General features: G+C 37.5%; 2 protein-coding genes across 2 annotated transcripts in view; both read left to right on the top strand.

The window, feature by feature from the left end:
• The window catches only part of rasa2 (RAS p21 protein activator 2), a 30,331-nt gene that overhangs the window by 3,819 nt on the left and 11,601 nt on the right, over positions 1 to 14,911 (top strand). The window contains exons 3-13 of the mRNA XM_034867793.1: positions 4,278 to 4,381; positions 4,474 to 4,568; positions 6,617 to 6,693; positions 9,396 to 9,479; positions 10,293 to 10,365; positions 10,443 to 10,519; positions 11,033 to 11,134; positions 13,356 to 13,509; positions 13,857 to 14,005; positions 14,188 to 14,302; positions 14,747 to 14,821. Of these exons, the coding sequence (XP_034723684.1) occupies positions 4,278 to 4,381; positions 4,474 to 4,568; positions 6,617 to 6,693; positions 9,396 to 9,479; positions 10,293 to 10,365; positions 10,443 to 10,519; positions 11,033 to 11,134; positions 13,356 to 13,509; positions 13,857 to 14,005; positions 14,188 to 14,302; positions 14,747 to 14,821 (1,105 nt within the window). The remainder of the gene's footprint in view (positions 1 to 4,277; positions 4,382 to 4,473; positions 4,569 to 6,616; positions 6,694 to 9,395; positions 9,480 to 10,292; positions 10,366 to 10,442; positions 10,520 to 11,032; positions 11,135 to 13,355; positions 13,510 to 13,856; positions 14,006 to 14,187; positions 14,303 to 14,746; positions 14,822 to 14,911) is intronic.
• zbtb38 (zinc finger and BTB domain containing 38) overlaps positions 1 to 14,911 on the top strand; it is a 34,700-nt gene that overhangs the window by 16,660 nt on the left and 3,129 nt on the right. Inside the window, exons 3-4 of the transcript XR_004656113.1 lie at positions 10,833 to 10,835; positions 13,233 to 13,239. The gene's annotated coding sequence lies outside the window, so the exon portion shown is untranslated. The remainder of the gene's footprint in view (positions 1 to 10,832; positions 10,836 to 13,232; positions 13,240 to 14,911) is intronic.

Below are 14,911 nucleotides of genomic sequence, written 5' to 3'. Positions count from 1 at the left end.
CGGTGGTGGATGTCCAAGCAGTAAGAAAAGCCCATATTTTAATTTAAATTAAGCATATCTAGCCTATTTATTATTTGCTCTGATTTTGAGAATAGACTTGCTGTCTTCTAGTTTTTACATGTTAAAATAATAAAGTTTTATTGAAGAGCGCATCAATATCTTTCTTAAAATTTATAGAATGGTAGTATTGGGCAAACAAAATACTACTTTATCTGACAAATGAAGAGCAGTGAAAAAAGCAATAAAATATAAAATCTCCCTGACTAATACAAAATACTGTAAAGGTCTTAGAACGTGTAGTGTAAAGTGCAAAAAGCGTTGTAGTAGAATATTCTATTAGAATATTATGAGAAGTATCAAAGTACTTAATGATTTTTTTACCGGACAATTTGAAAACTTAAATTGACCCAAGAGGAGAAATTATTGCAGCGTTTCAGTGTCAGAGCCTTAATTTCCGTCGATTTTAAATAAAGTATCTCTGTCTTTCAGGGTTTAGTCATGTTTAGTCATTGCTCATCTCATCAATAGCAAGTTATGTTGGCTATACAAACATCAAAACACGCTTCTGTTTACATGCGGGCAAAGTTTCAGGTTCAGTGTCTTATACTGAATGTGCCATTTCCTCAGTTCATTTGTGAACTTTTTCTAAGTTGTTATATTTATAGCTTACAATCAGTCAATCAATAGATATATTAAACCTTCACAGCTTGACAAATGGGGGGGTTCGCTGCCATTCTTTAAATGTTGTCTATCATATATTGAAAGCTTTTTAGTTTTTCACTGTTCATCTCTTGGGACACTGCTTTGCTGATTTACTTAGATGAATAAATAGAAATAATCATGTTTTAGCTCTAGTAATATTTATCTAGAATGATGCAAAAAGAGAGGAAATGCATCTAAACACTGGATTTTCCTTTTTTGCTAGGCAATGTTTGTTCAAGTGCCATGAATACCAAGATAATGTGCAACAAACCATTTCAGGAATGACGTTGATTAAGTTATGCTCATATGGATTGTTGATTATATCACTGTTATTGTTTGTACAACTTTCAGTTTGTTTTTAAGTTAACTTGAAGTCAAAGAAAAGTGTAAAGACATATATATCTTGTTGAGATAATCTCTCACATGGACACGGTTGTACTAAAGTCTATGACTTCTGTGATTTGATAACATCTTACAAATTGTCAATAAGTGACCGAGAGCTGCATGTGTGCTTTTTAGCTGGGAAACAGTAAATGATTCAGACTGAAATGAGCTATTTTACCAATAGCTACATGTTCACAAGCAATTGAGAGAGAGGTGTGGGAGATGGGCACGACAAACATTTTAGGTTTCTATCTACATCATTGCACATCTCACTGTAAACATGGGCCTGCCTTTTCTAGGTATTTCACAACAGCTTTGTTTTTCTCTCCTGATTTCGGTGCTGTTCAAAAGGATTTTACAGTCTCTGAGGAAGTGTGTCCTCCCACGCGCTCCCCTGTCTTTCTCTCTGTGTCACTCTCAACTACCTTAGCCTCTGTTCAGCACATCTTAATAATCACTCAAATTTGGCCCACTGTTTTTTATTTGATGGTGCTTGGCTCATGCCTGTTGCATGGGCTCCTGTTTCTAATAGTTTAAAGGCTATGCAAGGTGTTGTTGCAGCTAATCCTTGGATACAACAGGCATGTTGAAGCAATTGTGGTCAAGTCGTTATACCTAGCAAGTCTCACATTATTTAGAAGCTAGGGTGACAACAGAAAGAAAGGTAGTATAGTAGGTGTGAGTGTGTGCAGAATAGGGAGGGCACAAGTGCATAATTCCATGTGATGTTGAGAAGGATGTGTGGGTGTACACTGGATGTGTTGGCAAAACCCAGTGCGGAAGTGTCAGGCAAGATGTTTCACCATCAAAGATGCATACATTGTAGAGGGAGGCACGAGTACAGGTATTGAAGAGTAACAGGACCACATTCCTTTCCATTCGAGCAGGGAATATTTACACAGATATTCTTGTTTAGAAAGCTAATTTCCTAGTCCTGATTCAATTTTTAAAGACTGAGATAGTGGAAGTATAATGTATTATGTCACATGACCCATAAACTATTCATTTTTTACAGGCAAAGTAATGTTTGTTTATATTTATTTTTTTGTTAACTGGCAGACTTATACATCAAGCAAGTTGCCAGCTGCCTTTTTTTTGCTGCTACATTTACATTTAATTTTTGTCAATTTCTTATTTCAACTGAATAGACCTCCGAACTTTGTCAGCTTAACTGGCCTCAAATGACTTAGATGATGAAGGAAAAATTGCAGTTTCACGTGAACATATGAACAGTTAATCCAGTACAACTGTCTTTCTGTTCAGTCTGTTTAGGAGAGGCAGTCCATCTGCTGGCAACACGTACATCTAGGTACTGCTTAACCTACTATCGGCTGTGTCAGATCAAGCTCTCTATTTGGCGGTCTTAATTGTGAGGCAGCCATGTTGGCAGAACTGAGTGACACAGATGCTTGGGCCCTCTGTGTTTGTGCCAGCTCCAACAGGGCAGTAGGCCCCGTGCTGAACTGGCGAGATCTACCGTAACCACTTTGCCGCTAAACTAGGAAATACGGTATTATAGCACATGCTGTTTTAATGATTGTAGTTTGCATTGTCTTCACGTATCTCCATTTGTTCCTTCCTGGTGCCCAGTTTTTCTCCCACATTCTAAAGTCATGCAAGTTAAATTTGCCCGTAGATGTGTTGTGAGTGTAAAAGTGTCTTTCTATGTGTGTAAGCCCTAGAGTGGACTAGCAAGCTGTCCAGGTTGTACCCAGGCTCCCAATATGACCGGATATATTGCTGAACACAGTATTGATGAGGATATATTTTTGATATTGATGTATATCCCGACATGACAAATATATGCTAAATCCCTTGTAAAATAATCATTGATTAATATAGTGTTCTACTACGAATTACATTTAACAAAACTCTTCACATGTGTAAAACAAAAGTCTCAAAAACTAATAATCTTCATTTTAAAATACAATTTCCTTTTTTAAATCAGGAATTTGCTATAGCCCAATATTATATAGATTAACAAAATGATTCCACTGAAAGTCTTCTATTTGCCCTGTACAGTATTACTAGGGATAGCAGATGGATGGATGTTTTTATATTATTACTAATAACCTTTTGCCAGTAGAATAGAAGCTTTTCTCAGTAGATTATTTTCAACAGGGGCTTTTAGCGATATTATCTGCCTAAATGTTCCCCAAATAGCCCTTCAAATACCAGACTCAGCCTTTTTTTAGATTTTACTTTCCAACTAATATTGTCACCTTCAAGATATTTTATTAGCCAGCTTCCACTTCACAGATTTTATTTTCCCATTTAATTTGGTGAGGGTAGAGCTACACAACATAAAAGAGTCTTTACATGTAAGGGTTACAGGGGTTGTAAACTGTCAGACTGCATATTAAGTAAATTGAAAAGTTTTTGGAGAGAATGGACGGCAAAAGTGACAGATTTAAAGCCACAACATAGCAAACACATTCCTCACAACCCGGACAATTTCCCAGGAAATTATCAAATGCTGTGTTTATGAAAATCATGCATAAATATGATAATATTGTTACATTTGGGCTGGAGCACAACAAGAAGTTTATTCAGTAATTGTCTATTTTTTCCAACATAATCTAGGACCATAAACACAACCTTCTACCTTAACCACATGATTGTTATAAACCAACTGCAGTACAATTGATTTAGTGATCACATGATTTCACAGCATAGCATTAGGTCAGGTGGATGGCAAAGATATAGCTGATGAAAGTACAAATGTAAAATACATGAAGTGACTTTTTGCAGCATACAATACTCAAACCAATTTAAAACTGATTGCATCACTTGCATTATGTTATGTATTGAATGCCATCAGCATATACTGTAAGTAATCTGTCCAGTCAATTTCAAAAACCGATTGTTGCTCATAGCGTTGATGCCTTTTCTCATTTAAGCCTAAAATAACTTTATTTAGGTTTATTTGAATTGGTAATAGCTGAAATAGATTGCATTTTCAACTTTTGGACTGAAGTCAAGAATCAAACATTAAGCCAAACAAATCATTAATTAAGCCTACACCTATGTGTCACAGCTCGAATCAGGCTATAACCACTTATCTGGTCACAGTTTATCACACAATACACCACCTACTACACACATTCTCCCTTACACATTCTTACACACTGCTTTTCTCCCCAAAAGATACAACCTTGTTTGTTAACTTAACCCTCTGCCTTCATTCACAGCCCTTTCTATGGAGAGGACTTCTACTTTGAGATCCCACGACCGTTTCAGTGTTTATCCTTCTATGTTTATGCCAAGAGTGTTTTTCAAAGGGACCTACCTGTTGGTAAGTTGCATTAAGTAAAACACCTACACGGTAATAATTTCACATCTGAGCGGAAGAATTGGAAGTTTGATGTGTGTTTTGTGTCTTAACAGGCAAGGTGTCAATCCGGAAGGATGACCTGTGTAAATACAGTGGGAAGGAGCACTGGTGTAGCCTTCATCCGGTAGATCCAAACTCAGAAGTCCAGGTGATGATTAAATGATTCACAAATATTATTTAAAAAATGTGTCTCAATTCATAATCTTGAATTTAATGTAAAACACTTTGGGTTTGACTTTGAGTTACACATGCTTGAAAGTTACCACCTAAGTTAGTGATAATGAGACTGCACCACTCACTTCGGGCTCAGAGGATGTTTCACAACTTGCTGTACCCCAACACAACAAGCAGGACATTTACTTACATGTAGAATGACATAAAATTTGTATACAGATAAGATAATTTTTATGGCAAAAGAGATTCAATTGTCTCGGTCCAAGCTGTTGTGTTTTAACAGTTTGAAAATCTGAAATGCCACCTCCTGTAAATAGATAGGTAGACCACTGTCATTGTGATGAATGAATTATTTTTGCCACCTGCCAGATTTGAATTTGACCAAAAGCAATAAAACTGTACTGTCATGTTGTGTTTCAAAAAGTCTAGATAAACATTTTTTCATCATGCAAATATAACTGGTCTGTTGCTGTGACTGCAAACAAGATGTTTACTTAGACTTTGCATACTGCCTAAATCCAGGTTGTCATTGTTTTATACAACCGATATGTCAACCTGCCCAAAGAGGAAATATTCTGATGAAATCAATACTCTGAGGGTTGCAAAGTTGACGACTAAGGCCATTAGTTTTCTATGAGTATTTGATAGACACGTATGTTTTTTTAATTTTATTTTATTCATTTATTTTTTTTAAGAGTTGCTGGCTACAGTAGTTAGCTTGCTGCTGTAACACTCACTAATAATTATGATGCCATTGTCTGGACTTATGACGTGTTTTTGGTCCAATATCAGCCTTATGTGGTAACCTTTTTTGTTGCCTTTCAGCGTTTTTATTGATCTTTTTTCAGGGTGCAGTTGGAACTTATATTATATATAGGCATGTGCATGTGGTGTGGGTTGTTGTATTTTCAACTGTACATTTCTTTGATCAAATACAATTTGTGTTCTGGTTGTTTGGGTGAAACTGCAGCACACTACCACTTTTGTGCTGCTGTAGCTAACGTATTGACTCTAGCTGCCATTAGCCCACGCCAGCCTATTCTGGGTAGGTGCTGCTACACTGATTCACTCATAAGTAGACCCTTTCAACTGCAAAGTTACATCAGTGAGTGATGGAGGTGTTGTTGTATTACCTCTCTGGCTTGGTCTGTAGTCGAACAGGGGCTGTGTATGTACCCCTTTTGAGCAGTGTTAGCTTCTGTTTCCAGTGTACCTGTTCAAGTTAAGTTGAATGGCAGCACAAACTATACACTTTTTCTTTTTTAGCATTTTTATTACTCATTAAAAGAGAGGATAGGTAGTTGTAGAATTAGTGTTAATTTGATGATGATATTGGCTCATTTGCGTCCTTGCAAAGTAGTAATGAATTGAATTGGCTTAAGGCCTATCTTGCATCAGAAAGAACTACTAGCCATCTCAGCCAAGTGCTGAATTGCAGAGACAGAGTACAAGTGTGTGGGCGTTTTGTTTAGCTCTCTCTCTCTCTCTCTCTCTCTCTTCCTCTCTCACTCGTTAACTCTCGCTCAATTTTTCTCTCTTTCTGACACTTCCGAAGGCGAGACCGGCAGCCTTCACCACATCCGACCCTGTAAAGATCTTTTATGAGTGATGACAAAATTCACAGCTGCTGTGGCTCTTGTCACACATGGTACCTCCATTAACCTAAAACAACATGAAACATGAGGTTGAGCTGGGCCATATGTCAAGGACTGGGCCTAGAAAATTAAAATACAATGAGATTAATGGACATCTTCTTTCAAACAAAAGGCTACGAACATATTTATATATTTAGTAAAATGGATAGAGGATTAGCATTTAGTGACTAGGTGAAGGAGTTTGATGTGTTCATTTTCTCACAAGCACATACTACAGCCCACATTTTAACCTCAATAGACAGCCCACATATTAACTTGGGATTCAACTTGAAACTTTTTGTACAACTTGTGCCCTTGTGTAAGACTAAGATGTCATGTTTTGAGTAATTTATAACCACTCACTGGTCACTCTCCTCATGTTCAACAGGGTAAGGTTCACTTGGAAATGCGACTGAATGAAGTGATCCCAGAGATCGGCTCAGTAGGTCAACACTTATTAGTCCGGTGAGTACCTCAATTCTCTTGTCACTCAAGTGAGGACTGATCCAATAGGTTGTCTTATACTGGTTTGCAGGGAATTTGAAATCAATGAAGTGTTTAAAAGCTGAGGATTGAACCAAATGAGGTGTGAGAGGTGCGTGTGCGTGTGCGCGTGCGTGTGCGCGTGCGTGTGTGTGTGTGCGTGTGTGTGTGCGTGTGTGCGTGTGCACGCGTGTGTGTGTGTGTGTGTGCGTGTGTGTGTGTGTGTGTGTGTGTGTGTGTGTGTGAGATCAGGAACCAAAAGAATAAATAACAAATCCTGCAGGACAGCCATTATTAGGTTTCTATGTTTCTTAAACTATTTTCTTTTAGTTGTGTGGTTTGATGGGCATATTACTGTCCTGAACAGACTGAAAGGCCGGGGAGTCTTTGTCTACATTATTTAAAAAATAAATGTATGTTAGTATGTATATTGTGGCTTTGGTTCACAGGCAAAAACAACTACTTTAGTTCACTGACGCAAAAACGCTTCCTCTTCTTTTCTGAGATGCAGAGACTAGAGCCAGTCAAATGATTTCCAGTTGTATACATTTCTTTGTTATAAGCATAAGTTTAAAACATCCAAAATGTGGGCCCTGCCTGATACTGTGGCCAAATTGGAAACTCTCTTCTCACTAGTTTAGAGGGCATATGAGAAAGAAATGTGTTAAAGTAGTTATCAAAAAGGTAATTGATAAAATCATATTATTTCATTTAATCTTAGCTTTCAGTGGTTTTTTTTAGGTTTAACTTTACTTCCCAGCTGTACAATTGGCATCTAAAAGTTGTCACTGTTACCAATTAATGACATGGCTGGATGGTCTACTCAAAAAGAAAGCATTCATTGAAGGATTAGGTTGAGCATGTAAGCACTCACATGCACATACAATTATGTGTGTGTGTGTGTGTCAGACCACATGCTGTTTACGTATGTTGTTTTGCATCCCCCATTCATACTTGGAGAGCAGGGTAATGAGGAGGAAGTGATGGCATCTGAGCAGGAAGGCTGCGCTTCTCACACTGCAACCGCTGTGGTTTTCTGCTGCCGTCACTGTCTCTCAGATTGTTTGCTTAAACTGTCACCTGCTCACTGTCAGCTCGCATCATATCTGCATTGATGATGATGCTTTTTACTTACATCAGCCTGACCAGACAAGGTAGCAAGGTGTCAAGCCTATCATATGCACACTTCTAGTGATCCAGTCAGTGTGATTAGTCGCCAGAGAGGTCCGAGCACAGTGAGATGGTGTTGAGTTAAGAGATAAAAGGGGGACTATCGGGAATATTGTCATGACACCCTGGAAGGTGATACACAAACATCCTGACATTTGCTCTGCTTGTCTTTTCCCTCTGGCCCTCACTTAGTGACGGGCAGAATTCATTCTTATTCTCTGGTGACTTCTGCTTAGCAGCCACATCCTGTTTAGGGTGCCTGCAGTGTCTGTTTGTTGTCACCTGAAACACCTGTGATAAAAGCCGTGGTCACTGTGTGACAGGAGACAAACATGAAGGCATAGCACTTCTTTTAAATGTAATGCCGCTTTATCAAACATTGAGCGTTTTATATTGTTTACAAGATGTTTGTTTGAGATTTGAGGACTTGTCAGCAGTGTTATTTTTAAATGGCAATCTTGACAAATGATGACAGAAAGCAACTCTGAGAACTGATGAACTACAGAAAAATTTAATAATTTTGAATTGCAACCAACTTCATATCAATGTGTTTAACTTCTGTGTCAAATGTTGGATCATGATCAAATTTGTTTTGGTTTTTCGGTTAAAACTTACAACACTATGATACACAAATCAGTGCTATATCAACAGGGGATGACCCAATAAGTATAAATACACACTTATTCTGTATAATATTTTAAGTTTAAGTAAAATGTTTTAAGTCAAGTAGCTTTATAAAGTAAGAGCATGCATCAGCAGCTTTAGTGGTGTTTAAAGTATTTAGTATTATACACATGAGTTAACACATTTTTAATTTAGGCAAAAAATAGTCAATATACTGTATAAGTAGTATTTACAGCTAACATAATTGTGTTTATGTATACAAGAGAGAGATAGTAAAGATGCAATGTAATATATTTCTTTCATCTTTTAGTAGAATACTTGAGAGCAACACATCCATACAAAACTTGATTTTAACATTCTATATCTGTTTTAAAAGTTATAATTTCTAATAAGTTTGTGTTTGGAATTGTTTCTGAAATAGTTGTGTCCCTCTGTAATACAGTGAGCTTCATGGTAAAGTTTTTTTTTTATTCATTTGAGTGTCCGGGTTTGAGTAAACCTCTTTTTTTTACTCTGTGCCGTGATAATGCTGACTGTAGAGGGTTAATAGCAATACCATTTCCACTTAGGCATCTGTTGAACCAACAAGAAATTATTTACTATTTATGCTCTGAAGACACGGTGTTGACAGTGCTGAAAACTATCTCTCCCAAGGTCTGGGTCACTTTTAAAGACTGTCAATTCATAATTGCTTGAAATGATTAAATGTTTAGAGTAACAGATTGATCACCACTATGTTTCTAAACTATGTAAAAAAAAAAATGAAAAAATCTATTACTTCAACAGATGATAATGTAATTAACACAGCACTGAAATCTTGTTCATGTTGTGTCCCTGCACATTAATTATATTAATTATGTCCCTCCCTATTTCTTTGTGACCTCTTCCAGGATAATTGAGTGCCAGGGACTGCCTCTGATCAGTGGGCAGAACTGTGACCCCTATGCCACAGTGTCACTCGTCGGACCTGCCAGGTAACTTTATGAATGACGCACTTAATAGAAACTAAACTGGAAAATCAGACCCACTCAGCAATGTACTGTAACCAGGGACAGACCATGTGGTGCCTTAAATGTTAGAGGCTATAATTGATATGTTTATAATAACAGTAACAATGTCAAAAATTTGACAAGGTGAAAGGGGTCGTAGTGAGTAATCTACAGTGAATTATCACCAGAATCTCTAGCTCCTATTAGCTTTGCATGTATAGTGAGTTACAACTTCACTGGTTTGGTTCACTGTCATCATTGTCATAGTGTCATTTTCAGCTGCAGCAGGCAGCTGTTTTCTGCAAGCGAACTTTAAAAACCTACTGTACATTACCTGCTTAGCACCCAAACAGTAGACCGACACAGTGAGAACTTGCAGCTTTGCTAACAAATTTGCTATGTCAAATAAATTCTAAAGTGGACTGATCCAATGGAGGGTAGCATCAGTGTGATATCTTTGATCCATCTGAACCACACTGTACTGCTAAAGGAAACTGAGGCTAAGGCAGCAGTATAATGATTTGCAATGATCTAATCTTGCTGAAAGCCATAACAACTTTGTTTAGCTCACTAGATACAGAGACCAAATTTTACAATGTTCCTCAATATTTTTTAAATGGCTATAATCTTGATGCAAAGAAATAAAAACAGATTATAGAAAGTGATGGTAAACACACATAAATGTAGCATAAAAGTAGTTTTGCTGATGATTACTTGTATTTGTATCTATTATAAGAGTCCCAATAGTTGGGAAAGTTTTTAAAATGTGAGTATCTTTTCTGTCATGTATCTCCCCAGGTCTGATCAAAAGAAAACAAAGGTAAAGAAGAAAACCAGCAACCCTCAATTTGAAGAGACGTTCTTTTTTGAGGTAAACTCCATTTGGCTTCCTTCAATGCTATTTGGTGAAGTAAGCCTGTAAATAAGCCTTGACATGTTCACCCTCAGGTCACACGGTCCAGCAGCTACTCAAAAAAGTCTCATTTCTCAGTGGAGGAGGAGGACATCGAAAAACTTGAGATCAAGTATGTTTTGAGTCTGCATCCCCCCCCCATACACACATCCACACCCTCTATCTTCCTTCTCTATAGTCTTAACAGAAGAAAAATGATTTCTTAACAATTTTAGGACAAAAAGGTGAATTTAGATCTGGTGTGTTCTGACTACTGATAGAGAGCCTTGGTTTCTGGTTAAGGATATGTGGGGCTTCCGTCACAGTGGACTGATAGCTCACTGGGTAAGACTAGACAGTCAAAGGTAAACACTCATGCATGGTTTTGAGGTTGGATTTGAGGTGGTGTCATTGCACATGTATTGTATTAGCTTTTGTGCACCAAGCAGGTAAGAACCACTCTTGTAGTGACATTTATGTCTGTCCCTTTGTTGCCTTTTTAGAATTGGGTGGTTATGTCTTTGTGCTGAACACAAGCCGCAACAAAAATGGCCTTAGTTAATGTACATGTAGTTTGGTGCGATTTTAATGACATACATTCATAAATCAAATGTGTCTCTCACTTCCCATCCTCCTACATTTACAGGGTTGATTTGTGGAACAACGAGAATCTGGCTCAGGATGTGTTTCTGGGGGAGACGCGGGTCCCTGTCAAGGTCCTACAAAATGACCGCACCCACAAAGCCTGGTAAGGAAATGTCTTTTTTTTTGGGAAATTATTATACTCTCCAAAAAATTCATTTAGATGTCAAAGAAAATATATCCATTTGACTTTTATTTTCCGATACCTCCATTTCTGTTTCCTATATTCTTTTCCACCCGGACCATAAACAACTTTTATTTGACTCAACTTGAACTTATCTTTTCTTCTTTTCTTTTCTTTTTTTTTATTATAATTTTTTTTTTTTTAATGTGGTTTAAATACAAATTATGCTTTATCTTGTACATCACTAAAACATAATGCTATTTGAATAATTTAAAAATAAATGACAGTAAAAAACAATTTACCACAGAAAATGACGCAGTCCAGACAATTGCTAACTGATTCTGGGGTAGACCACCCTACTCCCAGTATAAATACAAGTAAAGTGAGGAATGTTTAATTCAAGCACCTTGGTAAATCTGCCCAACTCTTTAAATGTGCAGCAGCTACATGCAGCCAAATGTTTTCACATACATGGGCCTGTTGTTTTGCCCTAAAGGCTTTCATGTACTGCCATGGCTGAAAATGAATAGGCCTATTTTAGATTTCCAGGGAAGATAAGACTAGAAGACCTGTGCAGCATACATACACCACTCCTGACTCATGTTCATTAAGAGACCGGATTTTCTGTGGGGTGTTTTTATAAAAAAAAAAGTCTTAGTCAAACAGGAGTGGCCTATCTCTTTTGTAGAGTTTATCGGATTGGGAAAACATCAAAGATAGTTATAATTCCAGGACTTTTCTTGTCAAGTCTCTGTCGATGTCTGATGAAACAAACCAAGCCAGACTCTGTCACTCTTACGTCATGGCCCGGTCACCTTCTCCTAGATCAGATCTTTACACTTGTAGGGTTTCTGCTTGTGAGTCTTTATGTTCAGGAACTCCACCCTGCTCATTCAGTAGGTCAACTTGATCTCTTTCTTACTTAAGTTTTCAATGCCATAACAAGGTGATTTGAAAAAAATCTTCCTAGATTTCTCAGTGTTCAGCAGTCTTTTCCATTGTGTGGGTGTTTCCTAGCTTTGCGTCAGTGTAGGTGATATGGGAATATGCCAGATAGCAATCTGTTAGGACATGAGGGCTTTGAGTTCAGTGTGTGGGTGGCTTTTTGCATGGTGGCAGTACCTCATGTCATATGTTTATGCTGGAAGTTGTCCATGTTGCACACATAAATACTGTTCAGCTTCATGAAATTGGTACAGGTGATCTGTTGACTTATTCCGAGAACATACAGTACAGCAGGCTTGTCTGTAAGCTGCTTGGTCTGTAATCATTGTACACAGGCACAGAGATGTAGCTGCAGCTTTTAAAGCACTGCCATTCAACTCTTCATTTTATTATTTTGTGTTTTGCTCCACCTGTTGGATTTTTGAGACATGCATGCTTGTGAGACATGCATACAGCAGAAGTATGAGCATGATTCTCCTAAACAAAGTGAACCGTTTAAAAAATGTATTTTTTTTTTTAAAGTGATACAGTCCACTAGAAGTGTTCATTGTAAAACGGCTGATAAAAAAAAAAAGGAGGTTGAGCTGCTTTCATCTCTGTGACGCTCAAGAGCAGCATAAGCTACAGCAAAACATCTTCTAGGTGTATTAATGTATCCCTAAATATACATTAGACATTCATGTATTTGCAAACATACTCTGTTCATGTACTAATCTGTTTGGTTTTGTGTTCTGTTTATCAGTTTACAAGAAGTTTTCATGCTTGTTGAGTAAATGTTTGATTTGATTAAAGATTTGATCTGAAACTTTGTGATGCTAATTTATTTCCAAAGGCCGCATTATTCCAGTTGGTAAACAAGACTAATTATAAGCCCTAGTGTTTACATGAAGTCTTTCATTTATATATTAGTATCTTGTGTATTTATCATGTCCATTGGCCATTGTAATACATTGTAGAGGGGCTTACTGTATGTTTCAATATTTTAAAAAAGCTTGTTGTATGCACAGCCGTCCTGTATTTAGGCAAGGTTAAGTAAGTCAAAGTTTGAGTTTAAATCCCATGTGCGGATAAGTTTTTTCCTTTTTTAGCTTTCTTTTTTTCCAGTTTTTTTTATATAGCCTATATATAAAAATAGGGTTAATGTTTTGTATGTCATAGGTTTTTTTAGGAGGTTGGTTAATCATGACAATGAAAAGTATGTAGTTTTCCAAACCTCACAGCCCAGAAATATGGTGTCTGTCTTCCTGTGGTCAAACAGGTATCTCCTCCAGCCCAAAGGGAATGGCAGCAAGTCCAAGTCTGATGATTTGGGATCCTTGCGTTTGAAGCTGACCTACATAGAAGACACGGTGCTGCCATCTGCCTACTACACACCACTCTGCAACCTGCTGCTTAAATCCCCAGATGTGAAGGTGAGACAGTAGCTCACGTTACAGTGGGATAAAGAAAAACCTTTTCAAAGAATGTAAACAGTTGTACATTTCTAGTTTTAGGTAATCTCATAATCCAGGCCAATGAACAGGGATGCATTATGGGGCTTATTAAGGAACCTAATGCTCTTCATAGATATTTCATGGTTGTCTAGCTTTCCATGTGTTGCCCAATCTCCTCAATTTCTAAAATGTATTGAAATATAATCATGGAATTGACTTGTTTCTCCATTTTTTTCCTTTTATCTTTCTCCCCTCAATGCCATCAATCCATGTATTTCCCTTTTTTACCCATTCACCTTCTACCATCCTACCTCTTCCTCCTTCAGCCCATCTCAGCGTCCGCAGCACACATTTTGGGGGACATCTGCAGAGAGCGATATGAGGCTGTTCTGCCCATGGTTCGATTGCTGCTCCACCACAATCGCTGTGTGCCTTTTGTCTCTGCTGTGGCAGCACTAGAGCTGGACAACACTCAGTGAGTACTAACACATGCAAATCTACAGTACAGTGCAGTACATGTATACAGTGTCATGTAGATTCTTAGACACATGCATACAGATGAATGTCATGGCCCACACTGTTACTTCTCTTAGCCTTAAAGTTAACTTGGTTGTAATGTCTGGTTGATGTTGGTTGAATATTTCTGCATCCATACAGGGAGGCTAACACTATATTCCGCGGCAACTCACTGGCGACACGCTGCATTGATGACATGATGAAGATTGTGGGAAAGAATTACCTGGCAGTTACCCTGAAGCCTGTTATAGATGAGGTATGAATAGAAAGGAAACAGAGACACACACGCACCCACATTCAGTATAGATGCCAGAATGGGCATACATTATTACAATTAGTAGTTTCAGTATGGAAAACTCTCCTCCAGCTGCCTTTCCACTAAAATCAAGCAGATGTCATTTGTAGACTTGGAGTTCATACATGGTAAAATTGAATTTAATGTAATCTGATTTTTTTCAGCGATTCATTTGTGGCTTTTTGATTCTGGTCTACCTGCATCTGCAAAATGTGCCATATTTTATTTTTGGACTTCATATTTTGTCTTTTATCTGTGAACTAATTTTGATGTTTGTTAAATAGCATATTAAATGCTTATTTTATTTAATTACTTATTCATTTTAGTTAAGTACTTGTTAAAGCATTAGGCCTGACTCTAATTGTTTGTTGTTTTGTCCTTTTTAAACTTTTATCTTTTTCATAGATTTGTGAATCCAACAAAACATGTGAAATAGACCCGGTTAAACTAAAGGAGGGAGACAACGTGGAGGTCAACAAGGTAAATGCACTGGTCTCTTACAAACCTGTCCACAGACAAACAGAACACTCCTTCTGATTTTAATTTGACTGGTATATCCTATAATATATT

The sequence above is a fragment of the Etheostoma cragini genome, chromosome 3 (assembly GCF_013103735.1).
Source record: "Etheostoma cragini isolate CJK2018 chromosome 3, CSU_Ecrag_1.0, whole genome shotgun sequence".
NCBI lineage: Eukaryota > Metazoa > Chordata > Actinopteri > Perciformes > Percidae > Etheostoma > Etheostoma cragini.
Note: the sequence above shows the minus strand (reverse complement) of the source record. Positions and strands in the feature narration are given on the sequence as shown.